The sequence below is a fragment of the Schistocerca serialis genome, chromosome 4 (assembly GCF_023864345.2).
Source record: "Schistocerca serialis cubense isolate TAMUIC-IGC-003099 chromosome 4, iqSchSeri2.2, whole genome shotgun sequence".
NCBI lineage: Eukaryota > Metazoa > Arthropoda > Insecta > Orthoptera > Acrididae > Schistocerca > Schistocerca serialis.
Window position 1 is genome coordinate 796,257,906 of NC_064641.1, and position 15,097 is coordinate 796,273,002.

At 46.0% G+C, this 15,097-nt stretch overlaps 1 protein-coding gene across 1 annotated transcript in view; it reads left to right on the forward strand.

Moving 5' to 3' along the window:
- Positions 1-14,173, forward strand: part of LOC126473388 (glutamate-rich WD repeat-containing protein 1) — a 58,347-nt gene extending 44,174 nt beyond the window's left edge. Inside the window, exon 8 of the mRNA XM_050100396.1 lies at positions 13,185-14,173. Within this exon, the coding sequence (XP_049956353.1) occupies positions 13,185-13,322 (138 nt within the window). The 3' untranslated portion in view covers positions 13,323-14,173. The remainder of the gene's footprint in view (positions 1-13,184) is intronic.
- Positions 14,174-15,097: the final 924 nt, after the last annotated feature.

Consider the following 15,097-nt stretch of genomic DNA (forward strand, 5'->3'; position numbering starts at 1 on the left):
TCATGCATAACATGCTTGAAGAGGGTAGTACTGGTGGCCTGTGGGATAGGACAGGCGTTTGCCCATGTCCTAGATTAAGGACCATCCTGGCATTTGCCATAGGGACCCAGGAAAACCATGGAAAACTCAGATCAGGATGGCAGGACAGAGCAGCTCCATCTTCTCGAATACGAGATCAGCGTCTTAACAGCTTGACTGCCTCATTTGGTAATTCTCTGTTATATAATGTACCTTCACTGATGACTTCTGGACTGGCAAGATGTTGTATGACCCTTGCCTCAGTTCCAGACTCTACACTCAACTGTCCACCTGAAAACCTGAGCCAGTGGATGCTATTGTCGTGCACTATACATCTTGACAGATGACTCTTGTGAAAACAGTAAACCGTAAGCATGTCCCCCCTGCGGGTCCGGGGGTTAGAATAGGCCCGAGGTATTCCTGCGTGTCGTAAGAGGCGACTAAAAGGAGTCCATCCCCCTCAAGGGGGTAGTTAGCACCTGCGTCCGGAGACGGACGGTTCCACGACCTATATTTGTGGTCTTTTTGGTTTTTCACTTCTCGTTTCTTCCTTCCTTTGGTTGGTTCCTTTCTTTGTTCTTCTCCATCTCACTGTCTTCCTTACTCTTTCCCTTGCCTTCTTCTCCTTGCCTTCTTCTCCTTGCCTTCTCTGGTCTCCGCCTCGGCGTTTAAGACAGTCTGTCCTCTCTCTTCTTTTTCCTCTTCTTCCTTCCTTCCTGTGCGCGCCTGAAGGCCGACCCACGCGTTCGCACGCGTAGCCGGTGACAGGGTAACGCGTAATTCCCCGCCCTGGGTAGACAAGTAAGGCACGCACGTACCCCCTGGTAAAGGCCAGGCCCAGGGAGGGGTGATTGCCTGAGCTGATACCTTCTGATCATGCCGATTGGTCCCTCCGTCTGTTTCTCGGGAGGTGTGACCTGAGGTGTAAACATTCACCTAAGGCGGGAGTGCTCTCTGAGAGGGTCCCCATAAGGAAGGAGCGCACCATCGGAGACGCTGGCCATCATGGGGGATTCCTCCACAATGGATTTTTCTTCTTCTTCTCTCTTGACTTCTGCCCACAAACGGAAACTTGACCAGCCACCAGTGACAAAAGTACTACCGCCTGCCCCACAGTTCCTCGTCGTTTCTCGATCTGAGGACGGAAAGGATTTTTCCTCTGTCAACCCTTTCGTTATCCAGAAGGGCGTAGATGCCATAGCCGGTACTGTTAAGTCTTGTACCAGGTTGCGTAATGGTACCTTGTTACTAGAAACTGAGAGCGCCTTTCAGGCACAGAAACTGCTTCGAGCCACACTCCTGTACACGTTCCCTGTCCGGGTGGAGGCTCACCGAACTTTGAATTCGTCTCGTGGTGTGGTCTATACTAGATCTTTCGACGGTTTGACTGATGAGAAGATTCAGTCTTTCCTCGCTGAGCAGGGCGTGACAGCTGTCCATAGGGTCATGAAAAAGGTCAACAATGACCTTGTACTGACCCGGACACTTTTCTTGACCTTTGATAGTGTTCAGCTGCCATCGCGCATCAAAGCGGGCTACGAGATTATTTCTGTTCGCCCCTATGTCCCGACACCTACGCGCTGCTACCAGTGTCAGCCTTTTAATCACACTCGGCAGTCTTGTTCCAATGCGGCTAAATGTGTCATTTGTGGCAGGGATGCCCATGAGGGTGACTGTCCACCTCCGTCTCCTCGTTGTGTGAACTGTCAGGGTGACCATGAAGCGTCCTCCTGCGACTGTCCCATCTATAAGGAAGAACGCTGTATCCAAGAAATTCGGGTCAAAGAGAAAGTGTCCACCTCGGCTGCTCGCAAGCTATTTGCTAGTAGGAAGCCCACGCTGCTCCCAGCGGGGAAATACAGTACTGTCCTCGCCTCTCCTCGGACTACCAGGGAGGTGGCAACCCAGGCATGCGATCTGACCTTCAGCACCACAGTCGTCCGTTCGGCCAGTGCTAAGATCGCATGGTCGACATCTCCTCTTCCTCCCATCACCCCACAGACACAAGCCCCTTCATCAGCTTCTGCTAAGACGAAGACCCAGAAGTCAGATGCACGGGCCTTCAAGAAGGAACCATCCCGTGCAGACTTCCTACGTACCTCGACCTCCCAGCCATCGACCAGTACTTCCACCAAACGACCTTCCAAGAAGGCTCATAGGAAGCACAGTTCTCCTTCTCCGCCACGGTGCATTTCTTCTCCTGCACCACCCAGCGGTTGCCGCCCCAGGCCGTCATCCGTTTCGCCTGGCCGCACCGCTGGTAGCTGAACATCTGGCCGTTCACCGGCAGAGGAAGCTCCCCCTCCCGGCCATCTTACCAAGATGGCCGATGAACCTATAGAACAAATGGACGATGACTGTCCGCCTACTGATAGCGGCGGCAGTGCTCGCTCGAAGCCAGGCCCTCAGCGGCCTTCGAGGTGACCCCTTCTTTCATCTTCCTTTTCTTCTTACGATGGCACTTATTCACTGGAATATTCGCAGCATTCGCTCCAACCGAGAGGACTTGAAGTTGCTGCTCCGCTTGCACCGTCCGCTCGTCGTAGCCCTCCAGGAAACGAAGCTACACCCATGCGATCAAATTGCCTTGGCACACTACACCTCTGTGCGTTTTGACCTACCCCCTGTGGTAGGTATTCCGGCTCATGGAGGGGTTATGTTGCTGGTCCGGGATGATATTTACTACGATCCCATCACATTGCACAGCGGCCTGCAGGCAGTTGCCATCCGAATTACTCTCTCCACTTTTACATTTTCCGTTTGTACCGTTTACACTCCATCGTCGTCTGCCGTTACCAGGGCAGACATGATGCAAATTATTGCTCAGCTACCTGCACCATTTTTGTTAACTGGATGCCCACCTTCCCCTTTGGGGCTCTCCAGCATCCTGCCCGAGGGGCTCCATGTTAGCAGACCTTTTCAACCAGCTCAATCTTGTCTGCCTCAATACTGGCACCCCTACTTTTCTTTCGGACACATCTCACACCTATTCCCATTTAGACCTCTCTATATGTACTACCCAACTTGCACGCCGGTTTGAGTGGTATGCACTTTCTGATACATATTCGAGCGACCACTTCCCGTGTGTTATCCATCTCCTGCAGCATACCCTCTCTCCGTGCTCATCTAGTTGGAACATCTCCAAAGCAGACTGGGGGCTCTTCTCTTCCAGGGCGACCTTTCAGGATCAAACCTTCACAAGCTGCGATCGTCAGGTCGCACACCTCACGGAAGTCATTCTCGCTGCTGCTGAATATTCCATCCCTCACCCTACTTCTTCTCCACGTCACTTACCGGTCCCCTGGTGGACCGCAGCATGTAGAGACGCTTTACGTGCTCGTCGACGTGCTTTACGCACCTTTAAACGCCACCCTACAGTGGCGAATTGTATCAATTATAAACTATTACGTGCACAGTGTCGTCGTATTATTAAAGAAAGCAAGAAAGCCAGTTGGGCTGCTTTCACAAGCACCTTCAACAGTTTTACTCCTTCTTCTGTTGTCTGGGGTAGCCTGCGCCAGCTATCTGGCACTAAGGTCCACTCACCAGTTTCTGGCTTGACGGTCGCGAATGACGTCCTTGTCGCCCCTGAGGATGTCTCCAATGCCTTCGGCCGCTTTTTCGCAGAGGTTTCGAGCTCCGCTCATTACCACCCTGCCTTCCTCCCCCGAAAAAAGACAGAGGAGGCTAGGCCACCTAACTTCCGCTCCTCGAATCGTGAAAGTTATAATGTCCCATTCACCATGCGGGAACTCGAAAACGCGCTTGCCCGGTCACGGTCCTCTGCTCCAGGGCCTGATTCTATTCATATTCAGATGCTGAAGAACCTTTCTCCTGCGGGTAAAGGTTTCCTTCTTCGTACTTACAATCGCATCTGGATTGAGGGACATGTTCCCACATGCTGGCACGAGTCTGTTGTTGTCCCGATTCCTAAGCCGGGGAAGGACAAGCACTTGCCTTCCAGTTATCGAGCCATCTCGCTTACCATCTGTGTCTGTAAGGTGATGGAGCGAATGGTTAGCTCTCGTTTGGTTTGGCTGCTCGAGTCTCGACGCCTACTTACCAATGTACAATGTGGATTTCGTAGGCGCCGCTCTACTGTTGACCATCTGGTTACCTTGTCGACCTTCATTATGAATAACTTCTTGCGGAAGCGCCCATCCGCGGCTGTGTTCTTTGATTTGGAGAAGGCTTACGACATCTGTTGGAGGGCGGGCATTCTCCGCACCATGCATACATGGGGCCTTCGCGGTCGCCTCCCTCTTTTTATTCGTTCCTTTTTAATGGATCGACAGTTCAGGGTACGTGTGGGTTCTGTCCTGTCAGACACCTTTCGCTAGGTGAATGGGGTGCCACAGGGCTCAGTTTTGAGCGTCGCTCTCTTCGCCATAGCGATCAATCCAATAATGGATTGCCTCCCAGCTGATGTATCAGGCTCCCTTTCCGTGGACGATTTTACCATCTATTGCAGCGCGCAGTGTACATGTTTCCTGGAGCGCTGTCTTCAGCGTTCTCTTGACCGTCTTTACTCCTGGAGTGTCGCCAATGGCTTCCGTTTTTCTGCCGAGAAGACGGTCTGTATTAACTTCTGGCACTACAAAGAGTTTCTCCCACCGTCCTTACGACTTGGTCCTGTTGCTCTCCCATTCGTGGAGACAACAAAATTTTTAGGTCTTACATTTGACAGGAAACTTAGCTGGTCTCCACATGTGTCATATTTGGCTGCCCGTTGTACCCGTTCTCTAAATGTCCTCCGTGTTCTCAGTGGTATGTCGTGGGGAGCGGATCGAACCGTCCTACTTCACCTATATCGGTCAATCGTCCGCTCCAAGCTGGATTATGGGAGCTTCGTATACTCCTCTGCACGGCCATCCATCTTACGCCGCCTCAACTCCATACAACATCAGCGTTTACGTCTTGCGATCGGAGCGTTTTATACTAGTCCCGTCGAGAGTCTTCATGCTGAAGGTGGTGAATTGCCACTCACCTACCGGCGCGATATACTGCTTTGTCGGTATGCCTGTCGGCTACTGTCAATGCCCGACCACCCGTCTTATCGTTCCTTTTTTGACGACTCTCTCGACCGTCAGTACGGGTTGTATGTCTCTGCCCTGCTACCCCCTGGAGTTCGCTTTCGTCGCCTCCTTCAACACCTTAATTTTTCACTCCCTGCAACCTTTCGAGTGGGCGAGAGCCACATGCCACCTTGGCTCCAGGCTCAGGTTCGCGTTCACCTTGACCTCAGCTCGCTCCCAAAGGAGGTTACCCCCGGTTCGGTCTACCACTCCCGTTTTGTCGAACTTCGTTCGAAGTTAATTAATATGACCTTCATTTATACAGATGGCTCTAAGACCAATGACGGGGTCGGGTGTTCTTTTATTGTCGGGGCACAAAGTTTCAAATACCGGCTCTATGGCCATTGTTCGGTCTTCACAGCTGAGCTCTTTGCCCTCTACCAGGCTGTTCTTTACATCTGCCGCCACCGACATTCTGCTTATGTCATCTGCTCTGATTCCCTGAGTGCCATCCAGAGCCTCAGTGATCCATATCCGGTTCACCCTTTCGTGCACCGGATCCAACGCTCTCTTCAGCAGCTGGTGGACGACGGTTCTCCGGTTAGCTTTATGTGGGTTCCTGGCCATGTCGGTATCCCTGGGAACGAAGCTGCAGCTGCCAAGGCTGCAGTCCTCTAGCCTTGGACAGCTTCTTGTTGTGTCCCTTCATCAGATTGTAGCAGGGTCATTTGTAGGCGCATTTTATCGCTGTGGCATGCCGATTGGGCTGCACTTACGGACAACAAGCTTCGGGCCTTGAAACCTCTTCCCGCGGCTCGGACGTCCTCCTCCCGCCCTTCTCTCGGCGGGAGGAGGTCGTTTTGACCCGGTTACGAATTGGACACTGCTGGTTCAGCCATCGCCATCTGCTGACGGCTGCGCCGGCGCCGTTCTGCCCATGTGGGCAGTTGCTGACGGTCCGCCACATTTTAACGTCCTGTCCGGATTTTAACACACTGCGTCTTGATCTTGGCCTGCCATGTACTCTAGATGCCATTTTAGCGGATGACCCACGAGCAGCTGCTCGCGTTCTTCGTTTTATCAACTTGACAAACCTCTCTAAGGACATTTGATTATGCTGTTTTTTTTAATCCTCTGCCTGTCAGTCTGTCTTTTATCGTGTTTTTCTTTTAGTTGCTGTTTTAACCTTGTGCCTCGCGGTTCATTCCTAACGTAGTCTGGGCGCTAATGACCATTGAAGTTGTGCGCCCTAAAACCACAAAAAAAAAAAAAAAGTAAGCATGTCCTGAAATGTGACAACATACTGTAGTTATACCCTGTCATTACTATCCACTTCTCTGAGTCCTCTAAGTAATCTTTAGTTGTGTAATGTGCATTACTTGTGAAGAAAATTTTAACTGAATTTTTACACAAATTTGTTTTAGTAGTATTTTTCACTTCCTTTCACAAAGTGTTATACAATTTTACCCCAATATAAAATACCTTTTTGAATTTTTTGTTTGTTTTCTCTGAGTAAATATAACTCAAAACTAGCCCTTCTTCCATGATCAGGAATCGAACTATTGGTACAGTATTTGTAACATTTTCCCTGATATGCACCACAGAGTTTTTTATGTACTTTCTTGCTGCAGTAAAGATGCCTAATTTTTTAAATAGCTCTTTACAGTGAGCATGACTACTACTTCCAGTTCTTATGGCACTTTTCTGCTGTTTAAAAACTGTGTTCATGTTTTGGCCTTTTATCCCCAGAAAAGAATCCCTTATCTAAGAATTGAGTGTATGTAAGCATTCTGTGTCACCACAAGACATTGGCTGTTACAAACTGATGCAACACCCTAGCAGCAGAGCATGCTGACAACATTGTTTTTGACAGTATCTTTGTATGTTCACTCAATGTTAGCTAAAAATTAATGGTCATTCTTAAAAGCTTTGTTTCCTACACAATCTATAGACTTTCCATCTATGCTTAAAGTGACAGAGTTGCTTCCTCACTTTACCCTGAAATGCTCACAGTTCATTTTCTTTATGTTCATTTATTACAAACTGCCCAACTGTAAACATTCTTGAGGCTCTTATTTGCGTTTTAATAATAGGAGTTTTGATGTTTTATCAACTTTGCCTGATAGTCATTGATAAATATTAAGAACGGAACTGGACTCAATACACTACCCTGAAGAGCACCAATGTTATTGTACTTCTTCCACTCCTGAATCCGAACAGTGCTTCTTCAAAGAGGCTGTATTTACTCATATAACTTATCATTCACTCTTTCGTGACTGCTTCAGATATTTTCAAGAATGAAGACAGCATTGAAACTGGCCTGTAGTTTTTCATTGCTTTCTGCATTACTTTTCTATAGCAAGAGCACCACTTGGACATGCTCTGTGTATTGTGAGAAAACACATGAACTAAAAGATTCATTTATTATGCTTGTTAATGGGGTCTGTATGCTGTCTATGCACACCTTCAGAACAGAGACAGAAACTCTATCTGTGCCTACTATTACTACTACTACTTCTACTACGTGATCAGGCCCAGTGGACCGCATGCATCTACAAGTTTCCTCCTCCACTATATTCTGTCCATTTCTGCTATCCGCCATTCGTCCACATCTATTGACATTTGTTTTAAATCTTCATGGAGTCCATCCCTCCAACGCTTCTTGGGTCTCCCTGGCGGTCTCTTTCCTGTAGGTGTGAAATCCAGGAGCTTCCGAGGCCATCTGTGATCCTCCATCCGGGCCACATGGCCGGCCCACTGCATTCGTTTGGCTTTGACAGCTCCTGCTATGTTGGGCTGCTGGTATAGTTCCTCAAGCTCTTGGTTGTATCTGATCCTCCATTCCCCTGTATCTGCATCCAGAACTGGACCGAAGATCTTCCGAAGCACTTTTCTCTCAAAGACAAGGAGCTTATGGAAGTCCTGTTTCCGGATACTCCATGTCTCACAGCCATATAGAACAACAGGCTGGATCAGGGTTTTGTACAGTCGAATCTTGAACTGTCTGGAGAGAGATTTGGACCGAAGCAGCTGTGCTAGGCTGTGGTAAGATCGGTGTCCTGCTTGTATTCTGGCATTGATCTCTGCTTCACATGATGAGTTCTCAGTGAAAAGTGCCCCTAGGTATTTGAATTCTTGCACTCTCTTGTAGGAATGGTCCCCAACCTGCAGTGATTGTAGATGATCAGCAGTCTGACAATGACCACGCGTCATAACGAGGTACTCTGTCTTAGCTTTGTTTATGTTTAGCCCAAATTTGCTGGCAGCCACCTTCAGTGCTTTGGTCATTTGCTCCAACTCCTCTTCCGACCTAGAGAGTAAACAGATGTCGTCTGCATAGGCTAAGTGTGCCAGTCTCTTTCCTCCGATTTCAATCCCTTCGTTCTCTTGGAAGGTCTCGCGTATGATCTTCTCGAGGGCAAAGTTGAACAGGATAGGGGACAACCCATCTCCGTGCCTGAGTCCTGTCACAATTTCAAATTCCTCAGTTATGCGATTTCCCATCTTCACCTTTGCATGTGTCTTGTTCAGACAGATCATTATCAGATTGATGAGTTTCTTTGCTATGCCAAACTCCCTTAAACAGTTGAGCAGGCTCTTGCGATGTATGCAATCATAGGCCTTCTTAAAATCAACGAATAAAATATACAAATCTTTACCATATTCACCCAGTTTCTCAGTGAGCTGCCGGAGACTGAAGATGTGATCTACTGTTGACCGTCCTGGCCGGAAACCTCCCTGGTACTCCCCAATCACCGATTCTGCCACTGGCTGAATTCTATGTATGAGGCAATTGGACAGGATCTTATAGCAGACGTTAAGCAGGGCGATTCCTCGATAGTTGTCACATTTCAGTTTGTTGCCCTTCTTATGTATTGGACAAATCAGAGCTGTTTTCCTTTCTCCTGGTAGTTCTTCTTTGGTCCATATTGCCTGTATCAGTCGGTGTATTTTTTCTGCAAGTTTCTCTCCTCCTGCCAGGATCATTTCAGCCTGTATTCCATCTTGACCTGGACTCTTATTCTGTTTAAGGTGTCTGATTCTGGTTTTTATCTCATCCAGGGTAGGTGGGGGATAGTCTGCATCAGCTGTAATTGGGTACTGGAAATCAAACTGCAGTTCGGGTTCATCACAATTTAGCAGCTGTCGAAAGTACTCTTTCCATCTCTCAGCTATGTCCCTATCGTTCGTCAGGATCTTATCACGGGAGTCTTTGACAAAATTCTGCTTGGCCTGGTGACCTTTGCAGAGGTACTTCACCCTCAGAAACATTTCCCTCGTCTTTTGTCCTCTGAAGTCTGTTTCTGCTTCAGTGATCATATTCCTTATGTATTTACTCTTTGCTCTTCTCAGAATTGCTTGTGTAGTCTTTCGGACCTCCTCAAATTGTGCTTTGGCCTGTGCCAGATTTGTCCCCTTCAGCCATTTGTTCCTGGCTTCCTTTCTCCTTTCTAGGGCATCTGCACATTCCTTTCCAAACCAGATCTTCTTGCCCACTGGGTTTCCCATGAGTGTTTCCTTTGCTGTATCCCTAACTGAGCTCTGGATGTTTCCCCACATAAGTTCGAGGTCCTGATTCGCGTCCACTTCGCTGAGTGCTTCAAAGCGGTTACTAAGTTGCAACTGGTATCTGGTCTTCGTTGCCTCATCTTTTAGTTTCTCCACATGGTACCTTTCCACTCTTTTTAACTTAGGCTCCGTTCTTCCTTTACACTGTATGTTTAAATGGCCTCTGACCAGGAAATGACCACTCCCACCTTCGCCACCCCGCGCTGTCTTAACGTCTAACACCCATCTCTTGGCTCTGAGATCAACAGCAACATGGTCTATTTGATTTACAGTTCTCCCATCTGGTGATACCCAGGTTCCTTTATGTATGTTTTTCCACTGGAAATTTGTGCTGGAGATGAACAACCCTAATGATGTCGCGAAGCTGATGAACCTAACTCCATTGTCATTGCTTAGGTTGTGTAGACTGTGCCTACCTGTTGTGTCTTGGAATATTTGTTCTTTCCCAACCTTGGCATTCATATCACCAAGGAGGATCCTCAGGTGTCCATTCGGTATAGCGTCCATCACTGCCTCTAGCTGTGCATAGAACTCGTCTTTCACTTCACATTCGCTCTACTCCGTGGGAACATGACAGTTCACAAAAGTCGCCTTAATATGCTTTACTTCCAGTGTTAGAACAGATATTCTTGGGTTGACTGAAACGAATTCTGAAACATTAGTGGCCAACGTCTTACTGACGCAGAAACCAGTGCCTAACAGATGACCTCGTTCACAGGCTCCATACAGAATTGTACAGTTTTCAACATCAATGCTCCCAGCATCGTCCCACCGGATTTCTTGCAATGCAACTAGGTCTAGTTTGTACCTCTGAATTTCCTTGACTACACTGATTGCAGCTCCTGTCTTGTACAGACTCCTTACATTCCACGTTCCACGTTTCCATTATTTGCCATTGACGTCGTCTATTTTTGTCAATAATGTTCCGAGGCTTACTTGTAATCTTGAAAGCATGTTTAATTTTTTACGGAGAGAGGGTGCTGGCCTCCCGTCCAACCTGCGGTGTTACCCTCACAGCTCACAGGACTGCTGGCTTTTCTTAAGGGGTGGGCTCCCCTCAGGATTTGGGTTATACGAAGGAATAAGAAAATTGGAAAGACGCCCTCGGGCCTCGATACCTAATACCGTTGGGGTCGAAAAAGCAAGAGTTGGCCAAAGGAGGCCGACAGGGAAGGAGAAAAAAGGAGTCTGACACAAGTAAGTGGAAGCAATGTCAGACTCAGCTCGGGTCCCCGCGGTCGCCACCCACATACTTCTAGCTGAAGCCCCTGGTGCTGATTTTGTATTTTTTAATTGTTGTACTGTTTTCCTAACTTAACTCTGTTGTGGAAATCGTCATCATCATGCTTGATGTGTATGGGTGGGTGCTATGTGTGTTTTATAAAGAATTTGCTGCAGCCTCTCCAAAATACCAGAGAAATAATTATTTACAAAATTTGCTAATTTCTGGGGACTTACTATTTTTCTATTCTCTCTTTAATTTGTATGTTGTTATGCATTTTCCAGTCTTGTTTTATAACTCCCCCCACCACACACCACTTTTATTTCTGCATTATATATAAATTTGTCATTGAATTATTTTTTGTCACAAGCATACCCTCCTGTAGTTATCCATATATTTTCCTTATCTGCAGCAGTAAAAATGGATACTCTTGGAAATGTCAGCTCAAAAATTAATTTAAACAATGTGCAGAATTTAGCGAACTTAGGATCTATGTTGCTTTCTATGTATGCTTTATCCCAGCTTTAATTTGCCATTGGTCAAGAAAAAGTATGTATTTTATGACATCAAAAAATCATTTTGTAGGCCTGCAGTTTTGCAGGTTTCACTGAGTGTGTCTTTGGCTATATTATTTGACAGTAATGATCCGAAATCTGTTATAAATACTTCACAATTTTTCCTGTTAATCTCCATAAGTGCGTGATCTGAAACTGAACTTTTTGAGATCCTCATAGTAGTGTTTACCATTTGTGCCACACTGGAAGCACACAAAACGTCAAGGAAGTTATTACTCATTTCACCCTCAACATCTCAGTTAATATTCATGCCTCTGCATATTATTATGTGTGTTTTTGGGGCTGAGATCCTATCCAAGACTTCAGTTGGTTTGTTCAAGAAAGTATTCATATTACTGCTGGATGAGGAGTAAACAAAAAATGATTAGCTTCTTGTAGGCATCTAGCTGTGTTACTTGAGTGGCTGTCAGTTCAAAATGCCTTGTTTACACTAATTGTGGTCAGATCTCTAGCTGTAAAATGTGTTCCAACCCTGAAATAGATAAATGGTTCCCCACCCGTTAAGGCAGACCTACAGTAGCATCTTGCACATTCATATGATGATAGCACTATATGCTGCAATACACCATCTCTATGCCAGTGCATTGTAATACATACTACCATGCTGCTCAAGTACTGTCTTTCAACTTCAGGCTGGTGTACTTAAGTCTTAATGGACTGCTCATTTTGATGAATAATAGATAATTCTGTATGAATTACCAATGTGCTTGCCCACTTCAATGTGGCACATTCTTTTTCCTGTGTATATGGTGCAGAAATCTCTGAAGTTGTTGGAGATTCTCTGAAGATAGGGGAGTCTGTCATCATGGTTTATCATAAAAAAGCCCTAGTGCTCCTACCCATAACAACATATGTTTGACTGTGCATGACTCCACACCCACCCACTATACTCTCACTAATCAACTCCACCAACCTCCCTTCACTAAACCTGCTGAGGTAGAGACCATGCTTAGTGTAACCCCACCTTCCGATAGTCCTCACTTGCGCCACCACAAAGTGTGTCTGGCCAACAGTCATCAACACCATCTCCAGCTCCATGTTGACATGCCTTACAGCACTGCCAAGATGAGACTGATCATGCTGCTAGAACAGCTCTACTGTGCTCACATTGATGCCACCAGTTAGGGAAGCTATCTTATTCAGGTCACCAACTATGAAGTATGTCCTGTCCCTCTCCTTGTCCCTGTCCAGGTTGTTCCTTGCCTCACCCACTATCACTAACTGATACTGTTTTGCGAAGCCCTTACACAAAAGCCTTAAAAGTTCAGTCACCTGATCCAGCCCAGCACGTGGCTTGAAAATGCTGGTGACCTGATACTCCTCCCCAACTTCTCCTGTAATCGAGGGCCTACACCTCAGACATTACTGCTACCTAGGAGTAGGAGTACCTTCTTCCTAACGTTAGTGTTATTCCTAAGCTTCCTAATCACAGGCAGAGTCTGCTGCACATATCCTACTCCCGTGTCATCCTCTCCCTTCAAGTCTGGCACCTGAAACATGTTGCTGGGAGCCGCAGCAAAACTATCAGACTGCATTCTCCTCGTGTTAGCCCCACTACCAGCTGCAACCCAGCCACCACCCTGACCCTTGCCTTCCCTTAACTCGTCAGCTCTCTCTCTCTAGCCTGAGCCAACAGTGATTAATAATTTATGTTTTAGTTGTTAGTTTTGTTTTATGAAACATTTTTTGCCTCTGATGATTGTCATTAGTTTATATTGTTATCATTAGTGCTCAGTGAGATTGATGATCTTCTTTTTCTGAATTGTCTTTGTACTTAATTTACAGGATATACCACCTCAGCTGCTGTTCATTCACCAGGGTCAGAAAGATATCAAAGAACTCCACTGGCATCCACAGCTGAAAGGTGTCATCCTCAGCACAGCTCTCAGTGGCTTCAATATTTTTCGCACAATTAGTGTGTGATAGTCTTCCAACAGAGACTGCAAACAAAGGAAGACTAATGTGAACTGTAATCATTCCAGAGGGAGTGATTGGATAAGTTGTGAAGTGAAGGGACAGTCTTTGTCCCATGGATACCACTGAGGGGTGGGGGGAGAGGGGGGGCCAATGTAGGAAAAGACAGATTGCCACTTACTGTAAACAAGACACATGTTAAGTTGCAGATAGGTACAGTTAAGACACTTACATAAAGCTTTCAGCCACAACCTTCATCAGCAAAAGAGAAACACACACTATTCATACACACAAGCTAGCGCATCTCATGCACACATGTCCGCCAACTCCAGCTTCTCGGGCCAGAATGCATTCTGGCTCAAGTGACTTTTAATTGTGCCTGTCTGCAACTTAACATGCCTTCTTTGCAGTTAGTAGCAATCTGTCTTTTGCAGCATTGTTGATATTTCTACCTGGAGTTTCCATTGTTTAAATAAAGTATTTTATGCAGTAATTCAATGCTCCAAAGGGCAATGAATTGTGCTTTGTTGACTATCTGTTTGTATAATTTTACAAAAATGCATTAGACTCAGACTAGTGCTTACTTGCCTAAGTTTTTCGCTCTATATATTGAACCGACTAAAAAATTTTAGAGAAGTTTTTTCTGGAAATTGTGCAAAAGTTTGATGACTCAGACATTTAGTGAACTTGTTGTTGTATATTATTGTATTGTGCTTGTGCATATTGAGATGTATTGAGTAAAATCACTGCTGAAGGTTGATTTTCTAGTTATCTTTAAACTTCAGAGTGTGAAGAGATCAGATGAAGTGAACTTCTGTCATCAAATTTTCATTGTCTTTTATATGAAGTTATGTTCCTTGAGATTACAATTTACAATAAACAGATCGCTATATAATGCACACACCTTTTATGTATTTATACTTTTCCCAGTGTCCCAGTGGTTTCATTGATGCTTGTACTTATGTGCGTAGTATGTGGAAGTGCATACACCGCCTAGTCTGCTGTCCTAAATATGCCTTAAATTATTCAGTCGCCGTTAGTGCTCATGGATTGGAGCCACTATTTGGTTCAGGTCTGTCGTGCTAATCATTTTTCATCACTCGGCAGCTATGTGCAGAGTTGTAAGATAGGTTGTTCTTCAGCTAACATCATCAAATCAACAAATACTCAGATGTCAGTTTAAATGAGGTATTCTTCAACTGCATAAACATTTCGCATCTTGCAGAACACCAAATTAATTTCCCAGTATCACAGTTGAGAGTGTTCTATATGTGACAGATTGTTACAGACGATCCAAATCAACTCTATTTCATATCTCTGCACAGAGGAGAACCCGATCACGAATTGTCATGCAGACCAGTATTCCATGGGCAGACCTCATCTCTCACGTGGAACCAGTGTCCCTACAGCACAGCAGGTGGCAATACTGCTCATACTGCTTCCCAGACGGACAGCATCCATGTGTTACTCCATCTCTGCACAGAATTTCCCACACAGAGGGCCGTCTGGTCTTTCTGCCTAACTTGCACATTAAGAAATCTTCCGACATATCTCAGCTGTTAAGCCAAGCCTTGAATGTGACATGCTAGTTGGTATGAAATAGCCTGTGCCGCTACAATTTATTACTTCTGCATTTGTGTTCCATTTGACAAAGTTTAGAAGTAGTGAATGTGCCAATGCCACCTGTCTGTGTTTATCCACTTGAGGTCAGGTTATTAAAAAACTATTTTTTTGTAAGTGGTATGTGTATCTTTTGTTGTAGTTGGAATGAAATGAATTTAAAT